We start from the raw sequence: 12,240 nt of genomic DNA, 5'->3' as shown, positions 1-12,240 counted from the left end.
TTGATTCAAACAAACTAAAAATGACAAAAGCAAAAAAACGTAAGATAACCAGGGACATGTGAACGTTGACTGAAATATTTGATGATACTGTGAATCACTGCTCATTTTTTTTCAAGAGTAATAGTATTGCGGCTATGTTTAATAGAAGAGACACCTTTTACAGCAGTGGTTCTCAAAATTAGAGCATACGTCACATCGCCTGGAGGGCTTATTAAAACACGGACTGCTGAGCTCCACCCCTAGTCTCTGATTCAGCAGCTCTGGGGTGGGAACTTAGAATGTGCATTTCTACCAAGTTCGCAGGTGACACTAATGCTACGGGTCTGGGCTCACGTTTTGGGAACCACTGCACTGGGTTAAGCAGATTTTTAAAATCTGATTACTCTTTCAAAGAAAGAGCTGAGGTTATCAGCTGAGTTTTATCTATCCCGCTGGGTTACAGCTCTCAGACAGGATTCCATATAATGAAAGAGAATGAACTCTTGTTAAAAGGCTCACGTAATAATTTAGTTTGTACTGCCACAGGAAGGCGTGAAAGAACACCTTCAGATCGCTCTTCTGTCCGAGTGTGACACACCCAGCTCCCTCCTTAAGCACCGGCCTCTGTGCTTCCCCTTCTCACTCCCCAGCACAGGATCCCGTAAAGCTCCCTGGAACTTGGGCCACATCCCTCCATCATTTCCAAATTCAAAATGGGTTGATGCATACAATCTGGGGCATCCAGTCCTACATGGAGTGTCTCACTTCTGAGACACAGAACTGCTCCGTTCTGTGCTGTTGTAGAGGGGACCTGCTGCCAAATGTTGGCTCTTCTGTCCCCTGTGTGACCCACAATGCGTCATTCGGCGATTTGGGGCCTTAGGCTTTCAACAGGTAAAGAAAGAAATCTGTTATTATGAGAGAAAAGGGGGCACCTGGAGAAATATTAACCAGAGTTCCTTGGAGGAAAGACATTTCTAACAATACTAGAAAACTGCACTTTACAGACATCATGACTTTATAATTTAACAACAAAGTGCTTGTGTGTGTGCGCGCGCGTTAGATCCTCACAACAACCTTGTGAGGTAGGTAAGGTAGAGGCCGAGGGGTAAAATCCGGCCAAATTAAGTGTCAGGGCCAGCGCTCAAACACCTCACCTTCTCAATGCAGTCAGTGTTCTTTCCAACACACTGCCTTCCCTCAATTTATTTCTGCTAAATATAGGAATGTGCTAGTGCATAGAATGATTAATCTAAAAAAAATCAGGCTTGCGTTAACTTAAAACCACAGGGCCCACGAACCAGGTGATTAGAAACAGGAGCTGTTTCCTTCAGCTAAATGCCGGAACGACCCTGGTAATATTTAGCTTCTCAGCGGTTTTGCTTCCACAGTTTTATAGTCCTCTCCAGCCTCCTCTGGCTTGTTGAATGTGGGGTATTTTCTATGCCTCCGATGGCAGCAAGGCTCCAGTGGGAGTACCTCATACCCTGCTGTGCAAAGAGCTTCTGAAATTCTTTCAGCCTTGAAGTCACAAGACCACAAACATCCTCTAGGAGAATTCTGCCTTGTCACGGCGATGAGACATCTGGTGACTAACGTCTGCATGGCACTGGATAGGGAGAGTGTTTTCTGCTTTATTACATCTTTGTGTTCACGGCCCAAATCCTCTAGCTGCAATCTAATTGCTCGCGAGTTCTGGCCTTGTAGGGCTGTGTTAATGAATTCCTTAGTGAATCATAAGGCTAATAAAGGACTTTTTAAGGACCCGGTGTTATTTAGTATTAAGGGCTTATAAGAGCTCAAATATTAATCACTAATAGTGATAATGTGGCCCCACGTATCTCACTCCTCTTTCCGTAATCAAGCATCAACCGCCAAACTCACGTTTCCATAAGGTCAGTTAAAAACACTGAAGGAATGCCTTTTGTATTCAGAACATTATTTGCAGCCTATGGGTTTATCCTCACCATTAAAGTGTAGGAAAAGGCCCAGCTTGAGCCACTGATGTCCATGTTCAGGCTTTCTCTACATGAAGCACCGGGAGGCAGCAGAAATGAAAATCTGAAAAAGGGCAGAAGAACCACTACAGACCATTTTCCGAGATCAAATGGGTATTTTGATGGCATAAGAGATGCGCTTTCTGACGGAAGCTCTTGTCACATCTATTGCAGTGGAAAGGTTTTTCTCCTGTATGTGTTCTCTGGTGTGTGAGAAAATGGGAACGCTGATTGAAGGTTTTGCCACACTCGGGACAGTGATAGGGTCTGTCTCCTAAGTGGATCCGTTGATGGGTAATGAAATGGGAGCTCTGGTTGAAGCTCTTCCCACACTCACCACATTTGTAGGGTCTTTCCCCCGTGTGGATCCGTTGGTGCTTTATGAGGGCAGAGCTGTCGGCGAATCCCTTCTCACAGCTGTCACACTTGAACGGCCTCTCCCCTGTGTGTGTCCTCTGGTGCGTGACCAGGTGTGAGCTCTGACTGAAACTTTTGTGGCAGTCAGGACAGCTGAAAGGCCTTTCTCCTGAGTGAGTACTCATGTGCGCTACAAAGTGAGAACTATCTCTAAAGCCCTTCCCACACTCTGGGCACTTAAAGGGCCGTTCCCCTGTGTGGGTTCGTTGGTGCTTAACCAAGTCTGAGCTCTGGCTAAAACTTTCCCCACAATCACCACACCTATAAGGCTTCACTCCCGTGTGGGTCCTCTGATGGGTAATGAAGTTTGAGCTTCGACTAAAGCTTTTATGGCATTCGAGACACGTGTAGGGCTTCTCTCCTGTGTGGGTTCTTTGGTGCATTATGAGGTGTGGCTTCCGCCCAAAGGTCTTTCCACACTCTGGGCATTCATAGGGTCTCTCACCTGTGTGGGTTCTCTGGTGTTTGATGAGCGTAGAGCTGTCGCTGAATTTTTTCTCACACCCACTGCACTGGTAGGGTTTCTCTCCTGTGTGCGTTCTGCGATGGGTGACAAGGTCTGAACTCTGTTTGAAGCCTTTCCCACACTCGATGCATTTATAAGGCCTCTCACCAGTATGGGTTCTCAGGTGTCTTATGAGATAGGAGCTCTGGTTGAAGCTTTTTCCACATTCTGCACACACAGGCTTCTTTCCCACATATCCATCCAGCAGCTTGTTTAAATCCTCCTGTGGAAGGGGCTCCGGTTGGCCCTCTCCTGGTAGGGTTCCATGTTGCCCTTCGAATTCAAGGTCCCTCTCCCAGTTTCCTCCCCATCTAGGAGGATGAGAAATATCTTTACTGGCCCTTTCTGAAGATGCTCCACATCGTTCTGCTATTTCTGAAATGTCCTGATTGAGTTTTGTCACCTGATTCTCAAAGTCTGAAAAATGAACGAAAGTAACGGGGAACAAAGTTAACCAGTTATCGGGACAAAGCATCAGAAGGCAGTAAGAAAGACTGAGATTAGCGCTTTGGCAACAGACTACACTTAATTTGACTTTGTGTAAAGTTTTCACTTTGGGAAAAGTTTTCTTTTTAATTTTTTATAAACATTTTATTTTTAAGTAATCGCTACATCCAATGTGTGGCTCAAACTCACAACCCAGAGATCAAGAATTGCACACTCCACTGACTGAGCCAGCCAGGCACCTCTCACTTGTGAAAAGCTTATTGAAGTTCATTAAGCTTACAGAAAACATAAATTCCTAAACCCTTTGTAAGATGAATCCTGGGGGACACCCTGAGTGGCTCAGTCAGTTAAGCATCTGCCTTTAGCTCAGGTCATGATCACAGGGTTGCTGGATTGAGCCCTGCATCGGGCTCTCTGCTCAGCAGGGAGCCTGCTTCCCCCTCTCCCCCTGCCCCTCCCCATCTCCCATGCTCTCTCTTTCTTTCAAATAAATAAAAACAAAATCTTCAAAAACAACAACAACAAAAACAAAAACAAGAAACCAAGGCTGAAATGCTAGATTTCCTCCCATGGGGTAATATCCACATCTCACCCGTGTGACTTTCCCTTACGATCTTCCTTGCCTCGAAATTTTGGAGTGGTAGCACCCACGGCTCTTCCTTCTGCTCCAGCTGGGAGATTACACCTGTACCGGCAAGTCTATAAAGGAAGGTGGATGTAGGATATTAATCTGAGCCAACCACACAATGCTTGACCAAAAAGGCAAGCCCTTCTCCTTCCCTAAGTGGAGGAGAAAGCCCAGGGAGACGCTAAGCCAATGTGTGTTGGTCTCATTGGAAGGATTGCCATGATGGAGTGATAAAACAGGGTGATTTCCCCAAGACGCTGAGAAAATAGCCCCTTTCCTCCCATTAAAACAATAACAACAACAACAAAACAAGGTGACTTGGGTGATGGAAGTCCAGAGTGAGCACAATAATTCATCTCTGAAGGCACAAGGCTAAAGCCATGTAGAGAGATAATTTTATCAGCAACAATGCTGCCATGACCTCACCCTTAGAAAGAATCAGGGAAGTTAACTATAATGTTGGGCTTTAAACTTTTCCCAGAAGGACAGCAGTAGATACAGTCATGCATGAGAAAAAGACAAACACTTGTAAGAAAAAAAAATGGGCAAAGAATACAAATAGGCAATTCACACACACACACACACACACACACACACAGAGGCACACACACATACATATAAATGTATAAAAATGTGAAAATCTTTATAAAGATGTGAAAAATCTTTAACCTTACCATTAATCAAAGAAATTCAAATAAAAACAGACCATAAAATATGGAGATAAAGAGTGCAAACTACCGAAGTTTCAATCTTAACCCTTCCTCTTACAAGCTGTGTGACTTCAGGAAAGTGACTTAAACTCTCTGTGTCTCAGGGTCTTCCTCTGTAGACTAGGGATAATGATAAGACCTATCTCATAGGAGATTAAGTGTAAGTCCTCAATAAATGTTCACTGTCACAATTATTTAACCCAGACTCTTAAATTATAATACCTACCAGGATAGGTAAAATGTAAAGAAATGGACACTTTCATATAACACTTGCAGGAATAAATAATTCACTTTTTGGAAGGCATTTGGCAAAAATATGAAATACCTCAGAAATGTATCTATTCTTTGATCCAGCAATTCTAATTCTGGGAATTCTTTTTTTTTTTTTTTTTTTTAAGATTTTACTTATTTATTTGACAGACAGAGATCTCAAGTAGGCAGAGGGGCAGGCAGAGAGAAAGGAGGAAGCAGGCTCCCTGCCAAGCAGTGAACCTGATTCAGGGCTTGAAACTAGGACCCTGGGATCATGACCTGACCCGAAGGCAGAGGCTTTAACCCACTGAGCCACCCAGGCGCCCCAAATTCTGGGAATTCTAAGGAAATAAAAAAAGTTAAAATAAAAAGTTGTGGGATGCCTGGCTGGCCCAGTTGAAAGAGCATGTGATTCTTAATGTCAGTTGTGAGTTTGAGCCCCATCTTGGGGGTAGAGATAACAACAAGAACAACAACAACAAAATAATAATAGTCATAATAATGAAACTTTAAAAAAAAGTTGTGCAAAAGATGTATTAGTTAATTACTAACTAAGTATATTTTAATTAATAAGACCTAAAAAAGAAAGACAGCTAAGAGGTGGTCATCACAATACTGGTGAAGATCTGGAAATGACCTGTCTCATAACAAAGGAATAATCATATGTGACTAAGCCACACGAAACTGCCATTGTACAAGCTAAAAAGTGGTTTAAAAATGGTCAAGTATACAGTTCAACAAGTTATCATATTCCATTCAATAAATTACTAAGTAATGGGACGCCTGGGTGGCTCAGGTCATGATCCCAGCGTCCTGGGATCGAGTCCCACATCGGGCTCCTTGCTCAGCAGGGAGCCTGCTTCTCCCTCTGCCTCTGCCTGCCATTCTGTCTGCCTGTGCTCGCTCCCCCCCCCCCCTCTCTCTGATAAATAAACAAAATCATTAAAAAAAATAAATTACTAAGTAGTTATTTTAAGCAATGTATAGAAAACTATTGTTGTCAATATATATTCACAATACACTATGTAAAAAAGTAAGATACACAACTGAACATACAAGTATGAGCCCAATTTTTTTCTTTTGCTTTTGTTAATTACATACATCCTTAGAACCATGCTGGAAGGATAGTAACTCTTCAGTCATGGCATGGAGTGGGACTTCGGTTTCCATTTTGTCTCTCTTTTTTTTCAAGGGGCATATACTACTCAAGAAGTAAAGCAAGGAGAAGGGGTAGCTGTTGTATTTTAGAAAAAGCACTGGAGGTTTGTTTTGTCTGTTTTTGAAGCGACAGGAGAAAACACAGCTCCCTCTTAGCCACAAAGACCTGGGTTGGACTCTCACCTCTGCCACTTAACTTTGAGTCTCAGGGTCCTGACCTGAAAGAGGGGGATAATAATAACCACATCAAAGAGTTGTGGTGAGATATTAACAAGACAATAAATATCAATGATATCTTCAAGCCATAAAGTGCCATAAAAATGGAAGTCATTCAAAAAAAAAGGGGGGGGGAGTTATTCTTTTTCTACAAGGGAGGCAACAAAGACTCTCAGAGAGAGCTGGTGCTCTAAGAGACCAGGCTCCCTAGAGACCACTCAGACCTGGACAGTCTCACAATATCTAAGTCTGAAATCTAAAGGAGAGTAGCAGCCTTACCCTTTGAGAGCCCATTCTTCTAACTGTGCTGGGTGGTACCCCTGAAGAGGATTCTCTAAGCGGTGTCCAGGTAACCCATTCTTCCCTGAAGTCCTCAGCCACATCATTGAGAGTCATAAGTTCCTAAAGCAAGAGACCTCAGTATGCATCAAAAGCTCTCTGGACATTCTAATCATTGTCTCAAAACCAAAAGACAGCCCCAGTGGCCACCAGTGTACCCAAAGAGACCACTTTCCCCACCCCTCACCCCCCGCCCCCCGCCTAGAATAGCAATGAGGTAATTCTGTCAACCACGGAGGAGTTGCTTTTCTTGTTCTGTTTCTACATCATCCTTCCCTTGGCCAACACGCACATCACAAAGTGAGGCCTGGAGCTCCCAAACACATCTACAGAATCCACAGTCTTTGGAAACATGAGCTTTTTGAGGATTAACTTGTCCATGATGGACCAGATAAACAAAGAGAATATGTGGGGATGACTTGATTTGTGAAAAGCTCTCCAGCGACATTTTCCTCAGCAACCTAGGAGATTGTGGACTTCATTCTACTTGTATTAGTTATGGAGCAGCTGACTTTTCCTGGCTTGTAGATTTGGTGTCAACTTCAAGGAACAGACTATGCAGAACCCCAAAGCCAACGACCCGGGGTACCATTCTATTTCAAGGTTTAATGGAATCAGAAATGAGATTTAAAAAGACCTGGGTAAGCTGTAAAATAAAGTAAAATTTAACGAAGATAAGCACACACACACACACACACACAAACCCATGGGGCCTGAAAACAATCATCAACACATTGATAAAACTGACAGCAGTATCAAGAAAAAATTATTTGGAGGGTGTTGGTCAGATTACTGGATGGATCAGTAATTTATTCAGCAATATGTTGTAAGGCATTAGGAGTCACAAAGAAATATAATGGGCTTTTTAAAGTTTTGTTTTGGGGTCTTTTGTGGGGTTTTCTGGGGGGGAGGGAGTGGCTTAAAGAGTTTCCAATAGAAACAAACACAAGTCAGCCAGATGAACCTGCTACAAAAAATTCTGCATTTCAGTGGAGGATGGACCAGACCGGAGTGAGGAAGCTTAACTCTTCCTGGGTTTTTTGTCTCGCCCATCAAAGCACCAGGGTGCGAGGAGAAGACACTCACACTTTTCACGGAAATATTTACACATTTCCACACATTGGTATTGGTCATTATAAAGTACTGAATTTTTAAGGACCTAAACATCGCAGGGATACATTTCATCTCTCTGGATTAAAAGAGTGTCATTAGGAAGTAAGTTTTGAGCATAAATTTTACTTCTACGTCCATTCGGAAACACAACTGCTATGCCCACTTGCAGGAGTCAGCGGGACTGACGGGGAGGGAGTTCGCAGCCACCGTCCCAGAAACCTTATTTCTCGCCCCGTCTCCTGCCCCACCCCCACCCCGACAGGTGACCCCGCAGGCCCCGGGGCGCAGAGGTGCTGTGACTAAGGGCCATTGTCAGCAGCACCAGTTTGTTCGCTGGGTTATTAATAGGGACATGACGGCACGGGTGGGCCGACACCCGTCTCTCCCGCCCTCCCCGGGCAGTGCTCGAGGCCCTAATCAGCGCGCCGCGGTCACAGGGTCACGGCACTGAGCTGAAGCCCGGAGACCACCTCGGAGGAGAAAGAACATTGGTCGAGAGGATGGGCTCTCCCGACGACGGCACAGAAAGCCGCAGCCGCCTCTCCCCACTCTTCAGCAAACGCCGCGGGCTCCGAAAGGCGAGCGCGGGGACCTGGCAGGGAGCACATCGCGGCGGAGGGCGAGTCCCCTCCACGCCCCTCAACAGCTCCCAGGCTACCGCCGCGGTCTCCTTCCCCGCATCACTCACCGCCCCGGGGCCCGGCCGGGGATGGAGCAGGAATTGAGAGTCCTCCACCGCCGAGCCACACCCGGCCCACAACGCCGAGGCGGTCCCTCCCTGAACCCGACCGGGATTCGTGACGGGGCTGTGGGGACACAGGTGGGACTCAAGGCTCGACAGCCCGCAGCCGGAAAACACCGCCCCTGTTCCCTTACCATTGGCTCCTCATTTTCCGCGACCAGAAGCTTCGTCCGTCCATAGGCTGACAGAGCTTTCAATCACCGCGCGGCCTGCTGGGAAATGTAGTCTCGAACTAGACCGCAAAGGACCCGGAGTCCCGGGATACCAGGGGTCCGAGCGGTGGCAAGTACTAAGCCCAATTCTCCCTACCGCGGGAGCTGCTCCTCTAGAGGGGAGAGAGGGATCTGCACACCGGAGCCTCCTGGCCTCGCCCGACTGCCGCGGAACAGCCATGTACCCACGGCGGCGTCTCCCGCGCTCTGGCACCTCGCCCTCTGCCAAGCGCGGGGCAGCTCACCGCCGCGGGCTTGTGGATCCTCCTCTTCCAGGTCCCCCGTCGCCGAACGCCAGAGCCTGCATGGTGTCTGCCCACGGCCGGCTCCAGGGCAACTCAGACTATGCATTAAGAAACCCCACTCAGAAGCCGTTAGCAGAAAACAGACGTTCTGCTCCCTTCCGTTAGCCTCACAGTTCCACTGGTTAACACGCCTGTTAAAAGCCAGAAGAGGCTGGCGAGGGTGTCATGACGATCGTCTAGGAAATGTGTATTGGGTTCCGAACTGTGGAGGCCACTGGGTCTTATGGGAGAACTAGTGTTCACGTTGGGGGGCGGGGGGCCCTACCTAAAAAAAAAAAAAACAATAGAAGCCTTTCTTTACAATGAAGACAACGCATCTATCTATCCTGTTTGTTGATTCGAGGCAATTAAAAAACGAGACCATTTTAAATTACCAGCTCATGACTAATGTAAAGACTCCTTCAGTGCTAATTCAACCATTCCGTCAACAAACATATATGGTGCATCTTCCAACATCTTCCAACAAACAGTTGCTGGGAACGTTCTACATTCCAGACTGTTCTGGGCACTGTGGTTATCCCCAGGAATAATGTAGGACCATTGCTTCCATGAAGCTCACAGGTCAACAGGGGAGAGAAACCATAGAAGATACTAAAATACCAAATAATATTGCCCCTCGCCCCAAATAGCTGGGGCGTCTCATTTGTTTTTGCTGTCTAGCGGCAGTCATCTGCAAGATGACCACAGTAGTATTTGGGAGAATTCTGTCCACTACAAACAAATGTCTGGTTTTGCTTAGTGGATGTACTTTAGTTAGACAGAAATAGGGAAAACAAATCTCATGGGAGCCCAGAAGCAGCAAGGAACACCCTGCAAACCTAGGGAGTACCAGACCTCACGCAACTAGAACATAGTCCAGGATCTGGAGAATCAATGACATCTCGGGCCCCTCAGGGCTCTTTCTGGTGTTCTGCCATCAGGAAGATTCCACGGCTCTTCAATCAATCAGGAAGGAATGTGAAGGGGAGAGGAATGAGAGTCACTGAACCTGGCTGCGGCTGTCCGTTGCCTCTCTCTGTGGTCTCTGTTCCTTCTGCCCCAGCCTTGCTCTCTCCGGGCTTACCACTAGCAGATGTGTGGGAAGAAAAAGGGGAGGAGAAGCTTGGTCTCGTAATAAAAACAGCCAGTAGAGGACAAGAGGCCAGGTACTGCTGGTGGCCACTTAGACAAGGCCCATGACCTATTAGGAGTTGGGTGCTTACAGGTGTGCCAGAGAGAAGGCAATGCAGGTGCAGAGGATGAAAAAAAAGATTTTTAGTAGGCGCTGCAACTGGCTTTTTTTTTAATTAAAAAAAATTTTTTTTTTAATTTTTGGGCGCCTGAGTGGCTCAGTTGGTTAGCATCTGCCTTCCGCTCTGGTTATGATCCCAGGGTTCTGGGATCGAGTCCCGCATAGGGCTCCCTGCTCAGTGGGAAGCCTGCTTCTCCCTCTCCTACTCCCCTTGCTTGTGTTCCCTCTCTCACTGTGTGTTTCTGTCAAATAAACAAATTAAATCTTAAAAAAAAAACATTTTGGGTTTAAAATAGTCAAATTTGGGTAAACTTAAGTCAAAAAATTTTTTAAAGATTTTGTTTATTTGACAGAGATCACAAGTAGGCAGAGAGAGATCAGGGAGTGGGGTGGGGTGGGGAGCAGGTTCCCTGCTGAGCAGAGAGCCGGTGCGGGGCTCAATCCCAGGACCCTAAGATCATGACCTGAGCCGAAGGCAGAGGCTTAACCCACTGAGCCACCCAGGCGCCCCAACCTTAGTCAATTTAGAATTTAAACTCCCTTTGAGCGCTGTCTCTCTCCCCCAAGGGTCTCTCCTCCATTTACAGCCTTTTCCAAGATATTATCGGGCACTGGGGAAATAGGCCCCAGTTCTCAGCAGACCTCCACTGGCTTCTGTTACCTACTTGTGCTCACCTCACCTCACCAAATCTTCCATGTCAACCTCTGGACTCATTTCATCTCCACCGACCTGTTCACACCTGGAGGCCTGTTCTCTCTGGTACCTACTTGGGCTGCTGCCCAGAAACCTTGGCCACAGGTCTTCAGCCATATGGTGATCCTTTGGGAGATCTCCTGGCTCTCAACTTCAGCTACTCTGCTTACTTTTACTGGAAGCACTTGGAGACTTCTGGAACCTCCATGTTCCACAGCATTAGTCTTGGGGTGTTACCTCTGACCCTTTTCCTGCTCAATTCATCTAGAACTACCACATGTTTACTTGGGGATGCTCTCCGTGCCAGTTTCCTTTAACAGTTCAAAGAAAGAAGCAGGCAGTGATTTATTTTATGTCAGTTTCCCTTTCGACCTCTCTGGGGGTTCTTAGCATCACTTTCCCGCTTCTCTTCCCCATTGAGGATCAATTCCCTGGCCTGCTTTTAATGGCAGAAGGCTGTCTGGAAAGACCTCCATAAGGAACCACACTACACGTAAGAGAAACCTGACCCCTGTGGCATTGCCAGAGGAGGAGCTGTTTTTCTTGTGTCTCAGGAAGTGTAAAAATAGGGCTGGGACAGCAGCTCTGGGCCACCACCAGGGACCCGGGCATCCTCTGTCTCCCTGCTCTGCCAACTTTAGTGGGTGCCTCTTGTCTTGGTCACTTCTAGCCATCATGTTTGGGTTTCTTGGTAGAATATCATTCTGCCATGAAATGCTATGACCGCTGAAATAACACAGAACGTGGAAAAAATGAAAAATGTAAAAACAAGTAAGAAACCATGTGGCAAAGCAGATGAAATACCCATTTGTATGTGGTGAATATTGGTCATTTATACACCCGCCCACTAACCTTCTCCAAAAAAACAGCACCTGACTTACTGGAGAAAATAGCACCACCCACGGTTCCGATGAGAGCAGGTGTCTTCTTCTCCGACCCTCCCTCTGTCACAGGGTGTGGTTTGGAAGTGGGTACCGGACCCAGACTAAACGGGTCGCAGCTTTGTGCCTCCTTGCCATGACGATCCCCCACAGGGTGTGCAGGGAACTCAAGCTGAGCCTGTCAGGGACGTGCCCCCACACTTCTGAATCTGGAACCAAAGAAAATAAGACCTTTTCCTGCCTGTAGGGGATGATGGGAAGAGGCCAGGCTGTGGGGATGGGCAGACGGTTTCCTGACCCACAAACTGCAGCCTGAGAGTGAGGGGCTCACAGAAAGTCCGAGGCAGGAAAGCAGTCCCCAGAGACTTTAAGCCTTTGGTCACTGAGGCCAGAAATAGCCCTGACTTTTTCTTA

At 46.6% G+C, this 12,240-nt stretch overlaps 1 protein-coding gene across 2 annotated transcripts; it reads right to left on the bottom strand.

The window, feature by feature from the left end:
• Nucleotides 1-874: 874 nt before the first annotated feature.
• Nucleotides 875-8,603, bottom strand: ZNF774 (zinc finger protein 774). 2 transcript variants are annotated; one of them, XM_059418464.1, is made up of 4 exons: nt 8,450-8,603; nt 6,589-6,711; nt 3,938-4,044; nt 875-3,315 (listed from the first exon to the last, which is right to left on the bottom strand). In XM_059418464.1, exons 2-4 carry the CDS (start codon nt 6,693-6,695, stop codon nt 2,063-2,065), a joined length of 1,467 nt encoding a protein of 488 aa, XP_059274447.1. In that variant the 5' UTR covers nt 6,696-6,711; nt 8,450-8,603; the 3' UTR covers nt 875-2,062. The 2 variants fall into 2 exon arrangements, with proteins under 2 accessions (XP_059274447.1, XP_059274448.1); XM_059418465.1 differs by lacking the exon at nt 8,450-8,603 and having other exon boundaries at nt 6,589-6,808.
• Nucleotides 8,604-12,240: the final 3,637 nt, after the last annotated feature.

This window comes from Mustela nigripes, chromosome 13 (genome assembly GCF_022355385.1).
Source record: "Mustela nigripes isolate SB6536 chromosome 13, MUSNIG.SB6536, whole genome shotgun sequence".
Taxonomy (NCBI): Eukaryota; Metazoa; Chordata; class Mammalia; order Carnivora; family Mustelidae; genus Mustela; species Mustela nigripes.
Note: the sequence above shows the minus strand (reverse complement) of the source record. Positions and strands in the feature narration are given on the sequence as shown.

What these genes read in the sequence shown, in the direction of transcription:
- ZNF774 (XM_059418464.1), bottom strand. Translation starts at nt 6,695, where the DNA reads ATGATGTGGCTGAGGACTTCAGGGAAGAATGGGTTACCTGGACACCGC. An exon ending in GAAGAATGGGCTCTCAAAGG is followed by an intron (nt 4,045 to 6,588) that starts GTAAGGCTGCTA and finishes CTTCCTTTATAG; the next exon opens with ACTTGCCGGTACAGGTGTAA. An exon ending in CGTAAGGGAAAGTCACACGG is followed by an intron (nt 3,316 to 3,937) that starts GTGAGATGTGGA and finishes TTCATTTTTCAG; the next exon opens with ACTTTGAGAATCAGGTGACA.